We start from the raw sequence: 21741 nt of genomic DNA, 5'->3' as shown, positions 1-21741 counted from the left end.
TACATCGAAGATGCAGAGATAATTATACATAACTCTCTTTCCTGAGAAAGCTTTGCGAGAACATCTGGAATCTCTGTGCAAAATCTGCATAATGCAGGGAGTCCGAATGCTGCACAGTCTCGATTTGACGCCGAGACTTTTGGATCGCCATCTGGAAGCGCGGAAAATAAGGATAAAACATCGTACACACACCTCGGTGGCTGAGGTTGTGAGATAATGAAGAATGATGTTGGGTTTAAGTTTATAGAATTTGCGTGTCTTGCTATATCGTCATAGTTATAAGAAGAAAGGGAATATGGCCATGGTAGATATCTACGTTATTTTGGCTGTTATATCAAGGTAATGGTAGACCAAGCTGACACCAGACCTGAAGTGAGAAGCTTGCACGTTATAGGCGAGTTCAGTGTCTTCGATAGTGGAATTTATTGGATACGATGGCAACCTCTGTCGGAATATGGGACAGACTTTCACCAGGTGAATTTAAGCAGCTGCAGGAGTACACGAAATGTGAGTAATTTCAAATTTGTATGTGAATTTGTAGACACTTTCTCGAGGGGAGATTCCTACCGAAATACGCTACATAAATATATTTCCTGTTGCTCTAACTGCTTACACTCATTTTGTCGTGTTAATACAGCACTGCGATAAATGCGCTTTTTCTTCCAAAAAAGCAGATCGAAAACTTTCTGTATTTTCAATTAACTTACAAAATATTAAAGCGCGATTTCACGTCAACTGATGTTATTTGGCAAAGATTGGTTTTCCCTGTAAAATTCAATTTCATCGCGATTGCGGGTATTGCTTTGCAGAGATCAACCTAATTTTATAAGTTATTACTGATTACTGAGCTGTGAATGTTCACAGCGAAATTTACGATAAATTACTTAAGTTCTTGCGACGTGCTTAGTATACCGAGAAGCTCGGCTATTCACTAACACAAGTTGTTACCTGTCAGTTATTAATCCAATTGGCACACTGACGTATACTTAGGTGGATTGACATGGGTAAGAAATTCAGCAGCTTGTGTTAGGTTTCCAGCGGACGTTGTTTTCTGCAAGTACATCAGTGTTGTTAAGCCAAAATATCATCAACACCCACTTCCGTTCTACCTCATCACCGACCGAAATATCCACCTTCTACGCTGAAGTTATCGACTGTAGTATATTGACATGTCAGATTAAACTCAGCGTAATTGTTCTCATTATGAATGAAAATATCGTATGTGACTCTGCCATATTTTGATTACAGGTACAATAAAATATTTGCTAAGTTTTCATTGCTGTAAACATCCCTTTTGTTCGAAGCTGATTAATGTTTTCTTGGCCAAATGTCTCACCACATAACTCCACCTTTTACCTGTAACATATATTTTATCCGCAAAAGTCTTTCTCAAGCAAAGAATCTAAACTAAATAAACCATTATTCAACCATATTTTGACAGTCCCAGCTGCTAATAATTCATAGAGATACAAAAAAATCATGTCACCTGATAATTCTAGAAGAAAGTAGCTTTTTATACACAATGCTTGATGATTTAGTTGTTTTCTTACTTTTAAGAAAGAAAAATAATAAATTGTTAATGCCGGAATCATGTTACCATAAGCAATATTCACAGAAAATGCTATCGGACAAAAAAGGAGTATATTTGTGAATTTTTATTGTTTTTAAGGAAACAGAATTAATTTCTTTAATGATATTGCGAGAACACAACTGAGAAATGCATTCAAAATGTTCATAGTAAAACTGGAAACAATTGTTGACTACCATGACTGCATATTTATGGCTTTTTCTTCAAGACAAATATAATTTTGTAATATATATATTACGTTATATTACATATATTTAATCTCCTGATTAGGTTCCATTGTTTCAATTTGTTTCTAATTTTGTGTAAAGATACCAAATATGTATAAATCAAACATTATTATTCTTAATCAATTTCATTTTTAACTAATGAAGCTATTTAACTCTGTGAGAAACATTTTTTGAAGAAGCTTCTTATATTTTAGTAAATACATGCAAGAAAAGCTAGAGGTGGTCATCTGATACAAACAAACCTCTTTTGACTTAACCATCCCTTCAATTTGAGCATATATGATAGATTGCTATCAAAAGCCATTATATTTGGAGGACGCTCTCATCATGAATTGGCTAAAAAAATTGAGCTTCCCAGACTTCTTCTTTAGACCCTGCTGAAGGATTTTTACTGCCCCTAAGCACCCAGGTTCCAGGAACAGAACACCTTAAGCCAAACTTCTTCCCTTCTCATCAATTTCCAGTCTCCTTTGGAAATCCCACTTATGCCCAGGCATGCTGTTGATAATGTTTCTATATCATAATAAGACTGATAGTAAACGAATTCAGATGTATAATGACAAAAGAGACATGATATATATTTAATTTCTTATAAATAACAAATTGTTGGTATGATATTGGTTTTACTTAATCAAAGCAACCCTAAGCTTGTTTTTATCTCTGATAGTTGCTGATTTTAGTATATGATATCTGAAGCTCATTAAAAATGCTAAAAACACTTGTGTATTTGTGTATATATTTATAAATGCTATTTGATGTATAGAACAAGGTGGTTCTAAGCTGCTTCTTCCAGTTCCATGCTTAGTGCGATCATCAGAATAGGTGTTATACCACATCTTACACTTATGACAAACTGGTAAACAGTAATTTTGAATATATTTATATATATAGATATATATACATATATGTATATACATCCAAATAGAATTTTGGCAAAAAAAGTAATATTGCCTTTCAAGCTATCCCATTAAGAATGATACCAAAGGCAAATGCATATTTATATGCAATTTATTATTTGAGTAAATTAACATTCTTTTTTTCATGATTATTGCCCTTCTATGAAATGCATCATTAAGATTTCTTATTGCTTATATTTTGGTTACATTACATCAATTGTATAGTGATTATACAAGAAAATTATACTTTCTCTGTAACTTTATAGAATTAGTTGTCAAGCTTATGTCAAAAACAAATAATAAGTGTATGACTTGAAGAATCTGCAACAAGCTCTGGCATGTTCACCAGCACTATGTTGAAACTCAAAGGACATTTACAAAAGGAAACAAACATTTGGATAAGTTGGAATTGGCTGGATTTATCTCTTCATGGAGGCTTTCTTCTGAAATTTGATTCCCATTGTTAAAATCTGAAATTTGATTCCCAATGTTTATTTTCTGACAAATTTTCTTGTCCAGCATGTCTGCTTATATTGCTCTATATGTCACTGACTGTTAAGCAAACAAACATGTTCAAGCATGCTTGTGAAGAATCTTGCAGATATCAAGCTGTTGCCATTAGGATAACTTGAAAGACAATATATGAAACATTCTATTCCCAGACAATTGGTGTGACTTTCCCACCTGTCCAGAAAATGTACAGCAATTTTCCCAATGCTATGACATCTTGTGAACTTTTTCCCTCTTTGTCACCTCTTTATGCATTGAAATTGCTTTTAATAATGGTTGAAAAGTGTCATTGCTGGGCTCTATATTTTGAAAATAAAACCACTCTTCAAGATGACAATCTATTTTATGAAAAGAAACACCTAAGTTTGCATGTTGTTTCAGCATTAAAATTTCCTGATGTTGATGAAAATCATTTCAGTGTACATTCAGAGCTAACTAATTGTTAGTTTCAATATCATCTATTTATCAATGTTTGATTCTTCATGATATGTTGCCTGTTTCTCATGTTGACTTGTTGTTAGTTCCTCTTCTAAATAAGCTAGGACTTGTTGTTTGCTTTGGAAGTGATCTGACCAACCTTATTAGTCTGTGTCCCTTCCGATTCTGATTTCGTTTCTAGAGGCACCATAAATATGTAGAGGATATACCAAATGAAAAAATATTTCCTGCATATAATAATGTGAATTTTAATTTTTGCATTACTGTGTGATACTATTGTGGAATGGATTCATTTGAGTTTTAGATTTTTCTGAGGTTTTTAAAGAGAAGCGAAAATTTGCTTTAAATATTGATGGCAAGTGGGGAAAAGTCTTTGAGTCTTATGCTTGTTAGGTGAAAGATGTAGAGAATCCAATATAATCTTATATCACTGCCTTTCTATTGCAAAGAGTTTCCATGCAAAACAATTCAAAATTCTGTGCACAATGTTGACTTCTGATGCCAAGTCTACACACAATTATGGTCAGAATCTTTTGCTTGTTTTAATTCATGTTTTAGAATTAACAAACGCGAAAATAAAGCCTGCGGCTATAACTGGTGCCTGGAATGAGACACCACCTATGCGATATTTTATTGAGAATATGAATAATGAAACTTGTACGTTGAGTAAACATAGTGATTAAGGAATCCATGATCTTTGTGGTTTCAAGACGTTTTCTTGCGTTCCTTAAGTATGATGAAATCCCATATTTTCAAAGCATCTCAGCTTCAATACAATAAAAGTCAGTTGGCATCGCTATATTTTATTATACATTTAACCGCACATTCTGAAATAGTGTCTAGATTTTTCATGTAGCCACAGGTACCATAATCCTCCATCATTTTCGGACTTTTTCATCTCCGTTCCTCTGCCAACAGTAAACTCAATTTATCCATAGTGAAGAAGTTTTGTGGCTAGGTCTCCTTTTCCATTAACAAAGAAATTATGTTTCAATGAAAACACATGCTATATTAATGACAAATCTGTCTGAAAGGTATGGCTGTTTTCTGAAAATATTCGTTATCGCAGGTTTGTTTTATCAGGACAAATATTTTGTGCTTGAGCATATGAACCCAAAGTATCAAAAGCTCTATCGAAAGATAAGCGTAAGACGCAGTTTCTGGAAAAAAATTCACGCCTTGTGTTTTCCCTCTCTGTTTACTTTCATCCCTTGTAATTTTTATCCTACAAAACTTACTCTCGAATCCAGATTGTCCTAGAGCAAACAGTAACAGCAATCTTACAATCATTGTGCAAGCAAGGTTGTCTTTTCATAATGGCATTTTAGACTATGTCAATATTTAAATCAAAATCCAGGTTTTTGTAGACAGTAGGAGCTCATTTTCTCACTTGGACTCTTCAATCATATGAAGGGTTAGTAGTCCCCGATTGGTAAAAAACAAGAAACCAATCAAACGCGTCGTTCTTCCTCTCGCCGTACATTCGATCAACATTGGGGTATAAATTTCTGTCCATTCTCTGATCATTTTTCGATCCTGCGTGCCCCGAGAAATGTCAGATGAAAGCACTCAAGTATGAGACACAATTTTGCAACTTTTGTGTAGTCATAGAATACCAAAATTGTTGTAAATTAACGAATACTTTTAAGGTCATTATTTTTAAGATAATTCCTTCTCTTAGTCTTAGCTATTCTTATTTAAAAGCTCCAACTTCTAAATGCAGAAGATACTGAACTCTAATTCAGCTTTTATTACAGGGGTGTTGAGCCGTAGTTTATTTATGATTACCTTTTATATTTGGTTGGGTATTATACTCATTATTTTCAAGAGCATCTGTGTAATAGAGAGTCAAATTGACAGATAGACAGGCACAGTTTTGATTTTGATGGTTCCCAGAAATCTGCTTTAGTGAGTTTAACTCCCCCCCCCCCCCCTTCGGCTCTGCAACCAAGCTAGGTTATACTATCCGTTATCCGATCATTGGGGTCTGGTATTGAGTGCAAGCGAATTGAGCGAAACCTCGACATTATCCGACGGGTTCATAAATGTACAGGAAAGGCAAATTGATATGTTTTTATTTCAAATTAAGGAAGGAATTTTTTGCAATGGGGTGGTTGATTCTATCTTGTTTAAGTTCCTGTTATTATCTAACTGTGTCTAAGAATATTCCTTGATATATTAGCTATCCAAACTGACATTGCCAGCAATATGCTGGACAGGATCAAACAGAACATTACATTTTTTGTGTGTGGTTTATTTCCTTCATAACGTCATGTTAGGATTACTTATATCTACATCGTGGGAGTTGTTATTCTATTAAATGTGTGAGAAAATATTTTGTGGCTTGGCAGAATCTGCATCAATAGTCTTGGCATTTTATTTCATTTGAAGGTATTTAGCATATTTCCAGTAAATGTTAGCAACGAAATTTTGCTGGTGTGAGCTGAATTAAAAATGACTGGTTTGGTCTCGACAAGCCATTTTATAGTAAGCTTGTCAACGCTTCATCCCTTAGGCTGTGCTTAGCTATCCAGTAACGCATTTCCCAATCAAGATCATCAGTATTTTTTTTCAAAGAAATTGTAGCTGGATAATTGCTCTGTTTGAGAAGTATATTTCTGACTAAGCTATCGGTAACTCTTTTTTGACTCCGAACTCCTGAAACTCCTAAGCTTACAAATGAGAAAGCTGCCTTTCCCCGTTTCTATTACTGATAATTCCCTTCCCCTATCTATTTTTCTACGTGTACATTTTCTACAGTTCCCATTTTGTAGCAAAGTACACCGGCCGTTCAATGTTTGAATGTTGAAAAGCCCATGTTCAGTTGTTCTTTGTGCTGCCAATTTTTCGAGAGTAACATGGATTATTGTCGCTTTTAATCAAGGCTTTCCCATGAAGCTGTCGCGAATTGTTATGATACGGTTATTGGTTATTGATTTACTGTGTTTAGATAACCTCAACCGGTCCATAAATCATATGAAACAGTTTTGACTAATGGTTCCTTGCGCAGTGCTCTTCTTTGATGTTGAAGAGCACACGATCCAATCGTTATTTATTCTCAAACGTTCATATTAACTAGGTTTATCTTGTTGCATGTTAAGCTATGTCTTTTGCAATCTGCACAGCGTTAATGTCGCCTAATTGCCGTAATAGGCTCTAGGTAAATCTTCTTTTTTCACTATAAACTGGAATGGTATGAAGATCAACCGAAGGAAAGCTAAAGCTGCTGAGCCTCACTAAAACTAATTGATTGAAGCCAAGTCCCTTTTTTCTTCAACACCGCCATTCGCACTTACATGAGGTATTGGATGGCCTGTCTCTGGATGCCCCAGTGATTAGGTTGTCTTTGATGTGCTGTTTATCGGCGTTTTCAGCTTCACTTAAATTTGTTCTTAAACTCGACGGATTAATTCTACGTTATCCTACTAAAAACAAACAATATTGCTGCAGTTTAGGTGAATTGACAAATCTCAGGATTGAAATTTAGTTGATCATTTTCCCACAAAGCAGCTGCTTTTGAGAAAATCTTCAAATTTCGGGTAAAGCTAATTACTAAAGAATATCCCTTTCCAGATGCAATTATATCCAAGTTGTTTTCACCTTTTCATATCCAGCCTCTTTAAAATGTCTTCGTTTGGTTGAGGTTTGTAGCTTTCGCGTTTTAGGGATGATGAATTCACGTAAAATGTTTTAGATTAGAACTTGCGGGCGCATATGTTTATACAGTTTATTGCTTGCCTCGTGGAGTATTTGTTCTTACATCAATCAAATTTAGAAAAAAAGTCAAAACATCTGAGTGGAGCAGCCGAAATCATGATTAAATTCGGCAACAGGGTAACTTCCATAGTCTGGGAGCATTTATTGCCACCAGGTTAAGTCATAAATCCGGGGTATGCTGCAGAGCAGGGTTTTGTCTGAACATTTCATATAATTTTATTTATAATCCTTGCTTTCATTCAGACAAAGTCACCTAGAAGGCCTATTTTGAAGTACCGTCTGAAAAGACTAGACATTAGGGTATCACGGAACAATGAACACCTCGTGTCGAGAAAATATCTCATTTCTAGCGATTGCTAATGCTTGTTTCCACAGACACTCGAGTCACAAAGCAGTACCTGTGCTATTGTCTTCAGGAATGATAAACCGACTACTATACTTCAAAAACTCTTTATGATGCGAAAAAACACGCCTTTGAAGACCACGCTCCAAGTTTCATACCACAGGAACCTCTAATTCTGCTACACGTCTTTTGTTCAGACTTTGGACATATGATAGTCAAGATAAAGACTTTCTAAGTGTACCTTGGTGAATTTCATACGAGCACATTTCTTAATTATGCTGGGAGAAAACGCTATAAAATGGAGAAAATGGCTGTTTAAAAATTCATTCTACTTAGAAGATCAAAGAATTTGCAAAAATAGAACTAAAATTCATTTAGACAGCAGATTGTAACCTCGCAGATGGGACGGGATGCTTTTTTTCTCAGTAAAACAAGAATTGAGCTGTTTTGAAAGAAAAACTTCTTAAGAACTGACAACAGTGTTGCATATCAATGTAATGTTCTTAATGGCAACAATGTAAGATTCCTAATGGCAACAAGCTCTTGTGGTCAATCTGGTTAAGGTGTGCAAAGTTAAATTGGCTGAATGCGGTATTTTGTAAACGATGGCTTCAGAACTCTCTTGTTTTACGGACGTTACTTGCAACATTCTAGGAAAAAGAATTATTTCTTTCTTACATCAATCAAACTGTTTTCAACTGTGTTCGAACGGGCCTTTCTCATTTCCAACGAGCGGTCTATGTGCCTTTAACTTGTAAAGTATACTCTTGTTTATCTTGCACAAGATTGCGTGAACGGGGTGAACAGTTTGCAAAAAAAATGTTAATTTGCATAATTTTATGTTCATGCACCTTTTAGTTTATATATTGTGTACTATTTATAATTTGTCGTTTAGCATATCGCTTGATAATGCTGTTACAGAGTTTTCCATTATCTAAATGAAAGTTTTTGATATGAATCAGCTTCCAGCAGGTCTCATGGGAAATAAGCACCTGGCAGTTTAAAAAGTGCACTTTATATCTGCAATTTTGGTGCCTCGTACTATCCTACATCGATCCTTGAGTGGCCTAATCGTGTACCTTATGGTGCCGAATTCCTTGATTTTCTGTTCTTTGATACTCCTAGGACGTTTTCTCATAGAATCCTTTATTTGCTGTGGCTAGTGGACACCACTTATCTTGGAGAATACAACTAAAATTAGTGATACGACCTGTCTGCTGTCTCATTGTTTTTATCTACAGTATGAATCGCTTGAACAATATCGCATGTTTCTCTCGCTGTCTTCTGTGGTATTGTCGCTGTTCCTAGAGCTGTATTTTCTCAAGGTTGCTTCATAGTTACGTGTTCAATTTGTCGATAGTTTTTCAAGAGTGGATTGTATGTTTTTTGCTGCTGTCCTGTACAAGGGCTGTATATCGCAAGATGAAGCCTGCAGATAATAAGGAAGCAAGCAACTACAGACAAGGAGAATATCATACACAATGCTTCTTCGATAGCATTCCTGCCAAAATGGGTAGAGAATTTAAACTGAATGTTCCGCTTGGTATGTTTAACTTGACTCCTTTTTCATCATCCAGTGTCTTTTCGTGTTTATCCCAAAAGATTTCGTTTACACTAAAGGGTTGGACCCTTTCGCAGAAAGTGTAAAATGATATTCAACGTGGCCTTTATATTATTCTGTATTCCTGCTAAATTGCATTTTTATCCGTGATAGTAACCTTAGTACAAAGCACTAACGGATGCTTTTGTATTGGGTTTTTTTAGGCACGATGATTCTAGCTGACTCAACAGCACCACTCGCCTGTGGCCCGTTAGATTAGGCTGCTTACGATTAGCCATGACACAATCCATACGGAATTTCTATCTATTTGTTATCGCTTTTTCAATACTGATGTTTTTATCACTTGAAATCTTTTTGCAGAAGGCCAGGGTAGTTTCTTGTATTTAATTTCATGCTAAAATCCAAAGAGTTAGTAGTAACAATTTTATTAGCAAGATTAAAATTTATTCGGTCTATTTATGTTGACGATATCTTTGCATCCATATTGGGAATTGGGAGATGTCAGGAATAGGCGATGATACAGATCTGAAAGCTGAATTGCTCTGACATATGGTGTAGGCACCATGCATTCATACTAGTTTAAAAATAGCACACGACATTCAGAGTCAACAGCATCATTACGGTGTCACTTCAGGTGGCATAAAAACAACTCATTTGAAGTATCCCCAAAAGTGTGTTCATTAATGTGGCTTTGTATGCGGCTTTGATCGGGTGTTAATTGTAGTCTATGTTCCGATGCACGGGTGGTGTTCAGGAAGAAACACTTCTTTATTTTAACACTGAAAAAGATTCACAGATTCCTTTTTGCTTTTAGTGTGATCGTATTTGCTATTTTCTCCAACGCTAACTTGTTGATTTGATTATTTTTTGTTGTTTGGGATTTCGTTACATGCTCTAGGCTCCAAGAATGCTTTTTAATACAGATGATTTTGCATCAGTCCTGGAGTAGGGACAAACACATAGTTTATACAACGGCTTAGCTATCTTCGGGCCATTTTTGCAACTTAAATCTGCAAAGAAATATTTGAATCTGAGGCTAGCTGGATATTCAGCCAACCGAGGCAGGTGGTGGCGTGACAGATAAGCGACTCCTAGAAGTCGATCTTGTTTAATGCGAAACCCACTCTTAAGCCAATTTGCTATAGTTTTACTTAAAGGAAGCCGTGTACTTTTGCAAAGAAGAATTTTATCGACGATGACAGTAGTTTTTGTAACTGTAGGACCAGCAGTCGTTTTTATTCTTGATGTTGGCATGAATGTTTGAAGCCAGCTGCGTTTCTTGACCTACGTTGGCTACAACATTTATCATCCGTTCTCTCATTCTTTCACCTCTGCCGCCGCCTATTTTACCCATCTCTTAAATTTGTCAGCTGCACAAAAGCCTATTTTAGTCCTTGTTGTCAAAACAGATTTATTTCACTGATTATTACGATACCGAATTAAATTGCAGTTCTCGAAAAACATGTAACTGTTGCCCTGTCGTATTTAAAAACAACTCGATCATCAACTCTTTGAATTTTATTGTCTTCCAATTGTTTTGTGTAAACACTAACAATATTTTAAATCTTTCGCCACGCTGTTCTTATCTTAGTCAAATTTCCTTTCATTCGTCTACCGGGTATGGTTTGTAAATGTCGGTGATCACTATCGAATTTTTCAAATGCACCGTCTTTTGTGCAATTTTTGCATCATTTTCACATATTACTGCCTATCCCGCTTTACCTGTACAATTTTATAATTCAGGTCTGATGCGCCTTATTACTAGTGATTGCGCACTCACAATCACGTAAAAAATCTGCTTAGTATCTTTTTTGTAGATTTAAAAAAAAGTCCTACAAGGGGATTTCGTAATGACACTCGGTCGAATTCGATTGCAGAAGAGGGGTTCTGCGAAATTCTTGAAAAGACGATTTTCGAGAAGTGTAGCAATGGTTTTTTTATACCTTTCGACTTTATCGTGGAATTTTGAAAGTTTTATCATATACTCATAAGTATTTTCCACAAAGATTTAACGTTTCTGCAGGCTTCTTCGCCTGCAATTGTTACCGCCTGGCCATTGAGCAAGAAATAGGGCATGATATTTGCAATAATTTGAATCTTCAATATGTAATCAGTTAAATGACTCGATCTGATACTTTTTCACGGATTTTCACGGTTGCAAATCAAATTAGATGAATAGGCACTTAGAACACAAGGCTGATCACCTCCAAAAGTTATCTATATGACATCTAAACCTGCTTCTAAAGCCTTTCTTCCGTTGACGATTTTTTAACATGCAATGCTTTGCTAGTGTAAAAAATGCCTAGCCCCCCACTCACATATGTAGCTAACATTTCTAATTTTCATATAAAATAATTCACCTCTTTCAACAGATTCCAAGAGACGGCTGAAAGATGTGCTCATGGAATTTAGAGAGGGAATATACCCAAAATACAGCACTGAGAAGGTGTGTTCATTGCTTTGTTTATTAAGAGCCAACTTGCTCGCTGGAGTATTCCTGGTCTATCAAGACACTTTAAAGTTCGCCAACGCTCCGCATAAGACATACTGTTAGTGTATGGTTTGCTGCGATTTTCTTATAGGTTTATCAAAAGGTGCCCCCTTCCTAACCTTTTTATAAAGCTTAAAAATGCAAAAAAGAAAATTTGCAAGTTTGATTTTTTGTGTGCAAAAGTAATTGCATAGAAAAGATCAATAACGCAGAAGAACGTACTTCCACCTATAACTTGTAGGGTAATGATTATATAAATGAAAGCAGTTTGTGCAGTTTTATTTGAACCGCAAACTTCTTAGTGGGAACAATGTCTTTCAATCTTGTAATGCTACCCCTGCCTCTTCAATTTACAGTTTGCGTATTTTTAACTTGTAATTTATATTGTAATTACTTTTAAACATTTTTTTTGTATTCTGTATTTTTTGTTTTAGTAGCATTAAATGCTTATTTGCTTGTTTACTTGTGAGCAAGTTAGAATAATTACGAAATCTTGCTTTATTTTGTTGGTAAATACATCATATTTTCTTACTGATTTTGGTTTAAAGCCCATGGATTATGCTGGATTCAAGCTGTTTATGTCTTCATATCTCGGGAACGACATCAGTGATGAGCTCTGCCAGACCCTGTTCTTCACCTTTCATAAAAAGGTACCGCTCTCCGAGGTTACTTCTCCAGAGCTACCAAGAGCGCTGCTTAAGAAATTTCTCGCTCACAACTCCGCGTTGTCAGTTGACAGTTTGCACGCACACGGAAATGGTGAGTCTAGGTTTTGTTTCTTAACACTCTTCCTTTATTCATATACATTACATTCTAATCGTTTGGACCTGAACTAGATTTCCCTGGTTTTTATTGTGTAATTTATGTATACATAGCCCTGATTTGGTCTACAGTTTTTGCACTATCAAGGGAATATCCAATTTCCTATGGTCGAGTTAACCAAGTCAGTTTCAGCGTTACAGCTTCGTCAGTTTCCTAGTTGTCCCACAGTTTCTTTAATTGATGAGATTGCGGGCAAGATACAAAATCTTGCCAGATTTCTCAGCTATGGCCATGAAATCCGAGAGCATTTCCTTCTTTAAGAGATGCTCCCGTAAGGAACCTTCTTCACGTTGATCACGTGTACTCCCAGCTTCTTAAATATTGATTATGGAGTATGCAACAACGATAAGCTGCTGAGACTCTATCTACCCGTGTGCAGATATTTTTGAAAACGCAGATATGTTTATCCTCTTCAAAAAACTCTGCAGGCATATATCCAACGTTTTAAATAGAAATGGCGTCTACACGAAGACGTCGAAGACGCAAGAATATGCAAAATGAAGGGACTAAGCAAGTTTTTCAGAAGATTTGACGCCGTACTGATATCTCAGTTATGACTATTGGGCAGTCGTAACTGAGATATAAGCATATTCATTTTTTAGGCGGCAGCTTTTTTCTACGATAGAAAGATTCTAAAGTAGATTTTGTTGTAAGTCTATGTTGTTGTAAGACTATGTTGTAAGCCGGTAAATGCGATTTTAACTGGTAACGTTCAGATATAGGCAATATCTAAATGTGAATCGTTGTTGTCAGTTTCTGAAGCGACAGTCGGCTGTTTCTAGACTTTATGCTGATCACTCTACAATCCCAGTGGCTTTTTAAGCCTTAGCAGAAATATTCACCTTTAAAGCTTTTATTCGTTAAAGTCCAAGTCAGATTACATTATATGGTTCTTATTCGTAATAAAGGTGTGTACTTCAGTGAAATGTAAATGTAACTACGGCTTGAGTTCAATTTTGCAAGTTATCAAAAAGTTTTTCTTTTAGAAAATGACGTAACTGGGTGACGTAACGTATCACTGCATCAACTGTACGTTTTGTGCCATATCGTTCAATATTAGAATTTGTTTTTCAGATTATTTCAGAATAGCCAAAGGAACCAGAAAAGCAACAATGGTTGCTACGGCGACAGTCGTTGCTGGGGGATTTGGGAGCACTGATCGCAAAGCGGTTTTGTCCGCAGACACCGGCATTGAAATGGACAGCGAATCGGAAAGTACTGACCCATCATACAGTACAAGTTTGTCTTTGTTTGATTCAAAGGCCAAAAGTCTGTCAACCATATCAAAGACAGGTGGGGTTTCTTGGACTTTAATCGGCCATCTCGTTTAATTTGACCATGAAATTCTTCTTTTGTTTAAGAAAAGAGTTTGTTTTGTGACTATGTAGATTATCCAGGTCTAGTTTTTTGCCCAAAGTTTGTCTCTTCTATCGTGTTTACAGACCTCAAGCAGTTGCAGCTGACTCTTACTTTGTATCGCTGTCTTTGCATTATACTTTTTTAATTTAGAAAGCTGGCCTATCGGTATTACACAACTGCGGTATATTCTTTCCAGAAATGTAAACATTAATTGTAAACTTTAGATTTGTTAGGAAAAATGTGCAAAATGGTTCATTTTTTATTGTAAAATTTGTCTGAGCTGCGAAAGCCTTCCTTAGTAAGAGAGTAAAAGGAGATATGCTTAGGGCCTTGCTTCAAATACTTCACAGAAATTTCCGATCGCTGATCATGGTCTTGTATCATGTTGACTTTTTTAGTAATTCGTTAGTTTTCTCACATTATTTGCCACTGTGAATTGTTTTCGTAAAGGTGAATCAAAGAGGAAAGCTTTCTCTGAGTTGAATTCGCACCCTGGCAGTCAGCAAAGCCACTCAGTGGACGATGAGTTACTTGACTACAAGAATCTGCGATATGTGCCAATGGTTTCCATCAAAGAGATTGCTTGCTATTTGTCGCTGCTTGAGGGATCAAGGGTGGAAGATAAGTTAGAGTGTGAGTAGTTTAGTTCATTAGTTTAGAAATAACAATCCTTAATAGGTATGAATTTTGCTCAAGCAGGCTAAAAACCTTTGTAACATCGTGCTTGTAAAATTTTTGATTTTGCAAAATCTGTAATTTGCTTTGAAAAAAGCAATAATTTTCAAAGTGTAGGTAAGCTTTTCGTCTTCTCACTCTTCAAAGCTAGGGAATATATGCCTACCCAATTATAGATCGAAACAGGCTAATCAGAAACGTGAGCACATGACTGTTAAGGTTGACCAATCAGTGCCGCCTGCCTATTGAAAATATTACCAATGGAATCCAAGTATGAAAATTAGCTCCTTCTTTCTATACAATAGCGGTGGACTTCTTAATAGAGATGGATTCTTATATAGATTTTGCCCGATGGCAGAATCACAAGTTGTTTATTCGTTTTTTCATCGCTGTTTTATTAAGGGAGGGGGATTTTTGTTTTTAATTTTGGAAGGAGCAGGCTGATTAATATTGTCACCCAACTGTAAACGACTTGAAATTAATGGCAGGATATCTTTCTATCAAACAAAATAAAAGCAGCTGGAGAAGGATGACTGGTACTTCTGGTCTGGTATTTATTCCCCGTACTAATACCTGCATTATTATCTTCATATCCCAAAGCAGTATGTTTGCTTTCCACGTTTTGAGAATAGAATATTTTTTTGATCGATGATGTTTGTCATCGAATTATCTTTAACTAACCCCTAAGCTCATTACATGCGGTAATGCAACGAGAACCTTCACCATAAATGTTTATTTAACATTGAAACTGCAGAGCGCGATTTTGTTTTTCTTTTGCCGTGTGGGCGTTGTCTTTTCAGTGAAAATATTTGTTGTTTTGGTTTGGAATAAGAAGAAGGTCGTTGTTTTAACTGCTGGTGTCGTTTTTCTTGGGCGGTTAACCTTTAAGAAAAAAACTTTGAAAACCATATTATCTTATGTCGAAAGGTTGTAAATTTGTAATGCTATGTCAGTTGTACGTCCTGCTGTTGTTGAGATTACCTTCAAGGTTGGCTTTTGTTCGCCAGACAGGTGCTCACTGCAAGCTTTTGTTTTCGTTTGAATTACTTGCCTTTTCAAGGACCGATCGTAAAGATAGTCTTCCAGACTATAGAATAACAGACAAGCAAATACTAAGGACTTCTCCTGCGAAGAAAACCCGCCAATTTAATGAAACATCGCGAGAATATTTAACCACAACCTTTAGCAAGATTCCGAATTTTTATGTCAACAAACAAAACTATGCCAATTTTGATGCTTGCCTATTGGTGCTTGGCATAAAGATAAAGAACATTTGAAAATTTTTGAAGAGTGATTCTGCAGATAGCAGGCATTCGTACATAAAAAACTTTTCTTTACTCGCGTGTTCTTATTTCAATAATAAGCTAAAGAAATAGATAAATATCTGAACTGCTTTTAAGTCTACAGAACTAAAGTCAAATTATTCCAACTTAAGGTTGAATGAATTACTCGATTACACGAATGCCATTGGGCAAATTGGGAAAAACGATTGTCTAGATGAACTATGTTACTGTTTTAGCTTAGGCCTTCGCAGCTATGGGGCGTAGCGACATCTTTCGCTGTTTTGATAAGATCAAACATTTTCGAGAAGAGCCTCTTTAGCTGATTCGAGGATGTTCCCTGAGAATTATGACGTCATAGTAATGGTATATCAGCAAGTTTGTGCGTCATATATATTAAAAATGTAAATTTCAGATAAGAAGTCTTTCAGATAGTTTGTTATAACATTGCTGATAACTGATAGAATTATCTTCCTTTTTAGTTGTGTTTAGAGTATATGACAGTGATGGAAATGACTATCTTGACCAGCAGGTTTGCATTCAATCTTCTTTCTTCAACCATAACATTTTCTACATGAGATTTTTCATATTCGACCAATTTTATTCATCTTCACAGAGGAAGTCGCTTTTCAGATGAGTTTTCGGCTCTTCTTCAACTAGGAAAGGTCTACCTAGAGTCATATGTGAATTGGCTATTTTCGTGCTAAACTCCATCTATTCCGTCCCCGTCTCTTACAATTATGATGTGTACCAAGGCAGTCTTTTCAATGTATCTGATCATCAACCGATTGATTATCAAATCAAAATTGCGCGGAGCGGTGTCTGAGAAGAATCGATTTCTTCTTGAAGGAGTTTAAGCATTCTTAAACAAAGTAAATGAAGATCACGTAGAATATTGAAACCGGGTTATTCAAAAGGAAAAAAGAGGCGTATGTAAAACGAAAATGCACAGCAGCAGCTTACTTTATAGGCCTACCTTGAGACAAATTGGAACGTGTTTTGTCTTTTAAACCTTCCCGTGAAGACTTTGGTTGTAACAAGAACCTTCTTATCAAATGCTATGCTTTTAATTAGAAATGGTGCCAAATGTTCAGTATCTTATATTAATGATTCATAATTGTCTTAACAATCCCATTGCATTCTTTTCCACTGCGAACAGACCTAAACACCGAGTAGAGGCCAAATCATGTTATTAATGATGGTAAATCTTAACTGACCCATTACATTGGACACATAATGGGCTTTCACTAGATTAAAACCCTCTTATTAAGGCGCCATTCATATTATAGTAGTTCTGATTTTTTCTTTTGGTTTGCTTCTCGTGCATATTTTGTACAATCGTTGGTATATTCAGAGGCTCACCGCGCAGAATTTGTCGTCTTATCGGTGTTGCTTCGAAAATTCCACCATAGCTTTAGAACGCTATAATTAAAGACCTTGATGAAGCTTTTGGCAGTCTTTTTTCATCAGCAATTGTATGATATTTAGTATCATCTTTGTAAAAGGAAACAACTTGCTCAAACTGTTAGTATTTTGTGTGGGTAGCTCTGCATTTTTTTTACTACAAGAATTCTATATATTCATCCATTTGCACTTTGTCACAACAATGACTTAAGTTTTCGTCACGTTGCGGTAAAATTTTCTTGCATTATTCAACCGAAGTGTTCAAATGTTGTCCGATTTGATGATTATTGCGTCAAACTCCTAAGTAACTTATTCTTTTTGTAATACGGGTTTTATATTTGGATAATATTTTAATATTTTTACCCGATTTTAATCCAACCTCTTTCTTTTCTCATTGATTTGTACATTATTCATTTATGTTTTAATGACGTGTTTGTGTCTTTGAAATATTCATAGGAACTTGAATCAATTGTTCAGCAAATGGTCAGTGTTGCGGAGTACTTAGGATGGGACACCTCAACGCTAAAGCCCGTATGTCTCCTTAAATGCTTCATCATTCATACTTTTTACTATCATATCGCATGTTCTTTCTCTTGAAATATTGCCCAGACTAGATTAAATCATTTTCACACTTTTTTGATAAAAGCCTTTAGATCTCAATATTGTCGTTAGATCTGGTATAGATTTTCTCATATTTTTGACTGAGTCATATGTCTTGTTTCAGATATTTTCTGATATGTTGAGTGAGCTTGATTTCGACTCTGATGGACAGATAAGTCTGGACGAGTGGTTAAAAGGTGGCATGGAGAATATTCCTTTGCAAGTTTTGCTTGGCCTAGATGTGGTACGTTGCTATTAATTGACTGGCCTAACTTGCTATTATGGCTTGCCTGCATTCTTGCACTTTTGCTTGCAGATGCGACGAAGTGGCATGCGAGGGGATATTTTGAAAAGCTTGCTTCCGTTACTTTAAGCCAGCGAATCTTTCTGTTTAACATTTTCTGCAGCACTATTTGCTTAAGAAGCTGCCCCCCTATTAATCATCAGGGCAGTGTTTTACATCTACCTCAATTATCACCAGCACGTCACAAGCGCCTTATCTCTAGTTTATTTATACAAGATTTGAATTATCCATCGGTTCCAATTTGCAGGTAAATAGAGGATTACTAGTTTCGATTTACTACCCTGACCAATGCTGTTGGGACAAATGCCTAAACAGGTAGCATGCATATTGGTCCAGCATCTATCCCTCCCCCCATCCGATGTTTGCGGATATGTACTTTAACAATATTGAACTGGGCTGGGGCGGGGAACTGAAAAGTTCAACACCATCTGTGTAGGATTGTAGCTATGATATTCTCTGGTAACAAGAAAAAAATGTCCTAGAGATAAATAAGTATATGTTTAAAGCTGTGGTTTTCTTTTTAGAGAGTAGACGAGGAAGGGAAACATCAGGTAAATTTGATCATTTTTTTATTGGATTGATATAATGTAAACATCAGAAATAATATTATTTGGGCTCAACAAAAAAGGTGCAACGGGGGATTTTTAAAGCATAGAAAAAGCCCAAACACCTATTTTTCCTAATACTTGATGGCATGCGCTTTCCATATTATCAAACTAGCATTAATACCAGAAGGTAAGTATGATAAAACTCATTGCTTATAATAGTAACTGGGCCTCGCTCGTTTAAGGTAAACTTTTTCTTTTAAAACCCTTAATTACTACTGGGGATGCTGTTTGACTTTTTTCTTATAATGCTGTGCCTTTTGCAATTTTCGATGCTTAATTGCAATATCAATGCTGAAGACCATACGATGATAATCTGTTCATGAAAAGCAAAAAAATACTTTTTCCTAATTATTCTAGTCAACTTTGTCGTAAACCAGTCCTTTGACTGAGAGGTCACCCTGGGAAAAAAAGATTAAATTAAAATGAAATGAATTTTTAGACGCCCTAAGTTGCTCTCATTTTTATTAGATGATTTTTAGAACGTGATACAACATGTAATTTACATATTTTAGAATCCCTCATAATGCAATGCTTAATAACGATTTTAGCAATGTTAACGTTCACCGTTTTAGTGGACGATGAAGCATTTCAAAGGACCAGCGTACTGCAACATTTGCCATGGGGCCTTATCAGGCTTTGCGAGGAGACAAGGACTTCAGTGCATTTGTGAGTACAACGGTTGCTCTTAGAATCTTTTTGCGTTGGTATTTCATGTCTTTTATGTTTAAACATATATTTATCATCTTATAATTGCGTGAAAAATTGCATCTGAAGCATTGCTAAGAATGGATTGTAATCGTCCTTACTGGGAAAGTAAGGAGGGGGTTATAAGATTGGAATCTACCGATGAAGACATAGATAAAAATTATATCGACCGTACTATACCGACTTTACCACAATTTTACCGACAAACCAACGATCTTCAAATCAGCTATGAAGAATTTGGAAGGGTAAGGTGCTGTCGCACAGACATTTGCCCTCTCGTCAGATAGGCCCCTGTTCTTTGTCCTTTATTGGTACATAAATGTTAATCCCATGTAATTAGATAAAACAGAACTCATCCTGTGTGAATAAGAATAAAGATGACGTAGTCTTAATTTTTTGTAGTTTGCAAGTTCACAGCTCACGAAAGATGTGTCGCCCGAGTTCCGGCTTCATGCATCAAAACGTATACAAAATCTAAAATCAAAGCCCAGGTAGGCGGACATTGTAACGCACTTAAAGGCCGCGCCGTTATGATTTTTAAAGTTTATTTTCAAGTATAGTTCTTTTAGTACGTTTCAGTTCAAATTATCACCTGCTATCTTTTCCATAAGTTCTAACCTTTATAGAACAACAGGGCCGGCGAAACCGGAGGGGCCGGGGGGCCATGCCCCCCCCCTCACTTTTTTGCAGAGCTAAAGAAAAATTTTAGGCAAAAGTGAAAATAAATGTAGTATATGATTCTGTAAGTAACTTTGCCTAGTATTCTCTTAAATGTGTCCTTAGCTTGATTGCTATGTCTTTACCATAGAAGACATACATAAAATTGTATATGGGAATTAGATCGAAGAAATCGGTCATTGTCTAAGTTTTACAACGAGTAACAGCTTGGCTTAGCAAATAGATCGAGAGACCTAGTCCAGAATAACTTGGTGCCAGCACAAATTGACTGAGTTTTCGTTTTTTCCATTGCCTAAACCTGGCACACAAGGTCTATTTGTTAACGAAAACTTTCTCAGAAACATTACAAAAAAGAGAAATCAGCTGTTGAAGGAAAAGAAACAGCTGGAAAGAACTTTTTTGAGGATACGAAAAATAAAGTATTGGCAGATTTGTTCTTAAAAAGTATCATTAAGAAAACTTCAGAGTTTGATCGTTTGGATTATCCATTCCTACTAAGAAAGAGAAAATATCGACGCAATTATGAATTCTATTTAAACTCATTTTGACAAGCCCAGTTTGAAGGTTTTTCAAATTTTTGTTAAAGCACTTAATTTTCGAAAAAGTTAAGATCAGATGTTACAAAGTTGTATCTAACTGTACAAAATTGCTTAACTTTTTATTTTTAGTTGATAGTTCTTCTGTTGATATTTCAACGTTAATGTTTTTTATTAATCCGTGTTTCATTTATTTTTCTCCCCCATCTTATTTCGGGTAATTTTAAAATCTAAAAAAAGGTTTCATCACGAGCTAATTGATAGTAGTTATTCTAAAACTTTGAAAAACTTTTCTATTTCAAGTCAGCATCACAATAGACGCGACTATGCGACACCTCCAGTCAAAATTCATTTTAGATACAGTTTCTGGCCATTCCTAAGACACCATAATTATAAAATTTTTCTTGTCGCCAACCATGATGGCGGCCTTTCCTAAGCCCTTTCAAGACTTTTGACCCCTCCACTTTCAAATACGTTTCGCCGGCCCTGAACAAAGATGAATGCATTAACTTTATTCATTATATTAAATGCAAGCTATTCTTATCGGTGTGACCCTAGGGTCAGTGACTCAGAAAAATGACACTGCATGATCAAAACATATTTTTCAAAAAGCACTGAATACGTCACTATATTTTGCTTTTATTTGGTTCTTTGAATGGATCTTTCTCTTTTCAATCTCAGAAAATGGATCACCATTGGATCGAAGGCAATTGTCCGGGCAAGTGCGACAAGTGCGGCAAAAATATCAAAAGCAGCTGCCTAACTGGACTGCGATGCGCCTGGTGCCAGACCATGGTATGCGAAGCATAGGTTCAGAAATTCAAAAATTAACTGGGATTGGACAAATAAACACTTCTTATGAAAAAACCAGCTTTGTATGTGGGGGAGGGGGAATTTAGCTTCATGATTACTTTGAGAAGTAATTAAATTCTGGGATGTTAAACTTTCAAGCGGGAATATTTTGGTGCCTCAAATATTTTTTCCAAGGATTAAATTGCA

At 35.9% G+C, this 21741-nt stretch overlaps 1 protein-coding gene across 2 annotated transcripts in view; it reads left to right on the top strand.

Moving 5' to 3' along the window:
* Nucleotides 1–21741, top strand: part of LOC135681960 (diacylglycerol kinase beta) — a 32308-nt gene continuing 10567 nt past the window's right edge. Inside the window, exons 1-12 of one of the 2 annotated variants that reach the window (XM_065196646.2) lie at nt 1–507; nt 11653–11726; nt 12320–12530; nt 13668–13886; nt 14403–14585; nt 16390–16439; nt 17768–17842; nt 18036–18155; nt 18740–18766; nt 19396–19489; nt 19931–20019; nt 21424–21537. In XM_065196646.2, the coding sequence (XP_065052718.1) occupies nt 435–507; nt 11653–11726; nt 12320–12530; nt 13668–13886; nt 14403–14585; nt 16390–16439; nt 17768–17842; nt 18036–18155; nt 18740–18766; nt 19396–19489; nt 19931–20019; nt 21424–21537 (1329 nt within the window). In that variant the 5' untranslated portion in view covers nt 1–434. The other variant, XM_065196645.2, reaches the window with a different exon arrangement.

The sequence above is a fragment of the Rhopilema esculentum genome, chromosome 16 (genome assembly GCF_057945365.1).
Source record: "Rhopilema esculentum isolate cy_ngs chromosome 16, ASM5794536v1, whole genome shotgun sequence".
Classification (NCBI taxonomy): domain Eukaryota; kingdom Metazoa; phylum Cnidaria; class Scyphozoa; order Rhizostomeae; family Rhizostomatidae; genus Rhopilema; species Rhopilema esculentum.
This window is presented reverse-complemented; position numbering and strand designations above follow the sequence as displayed.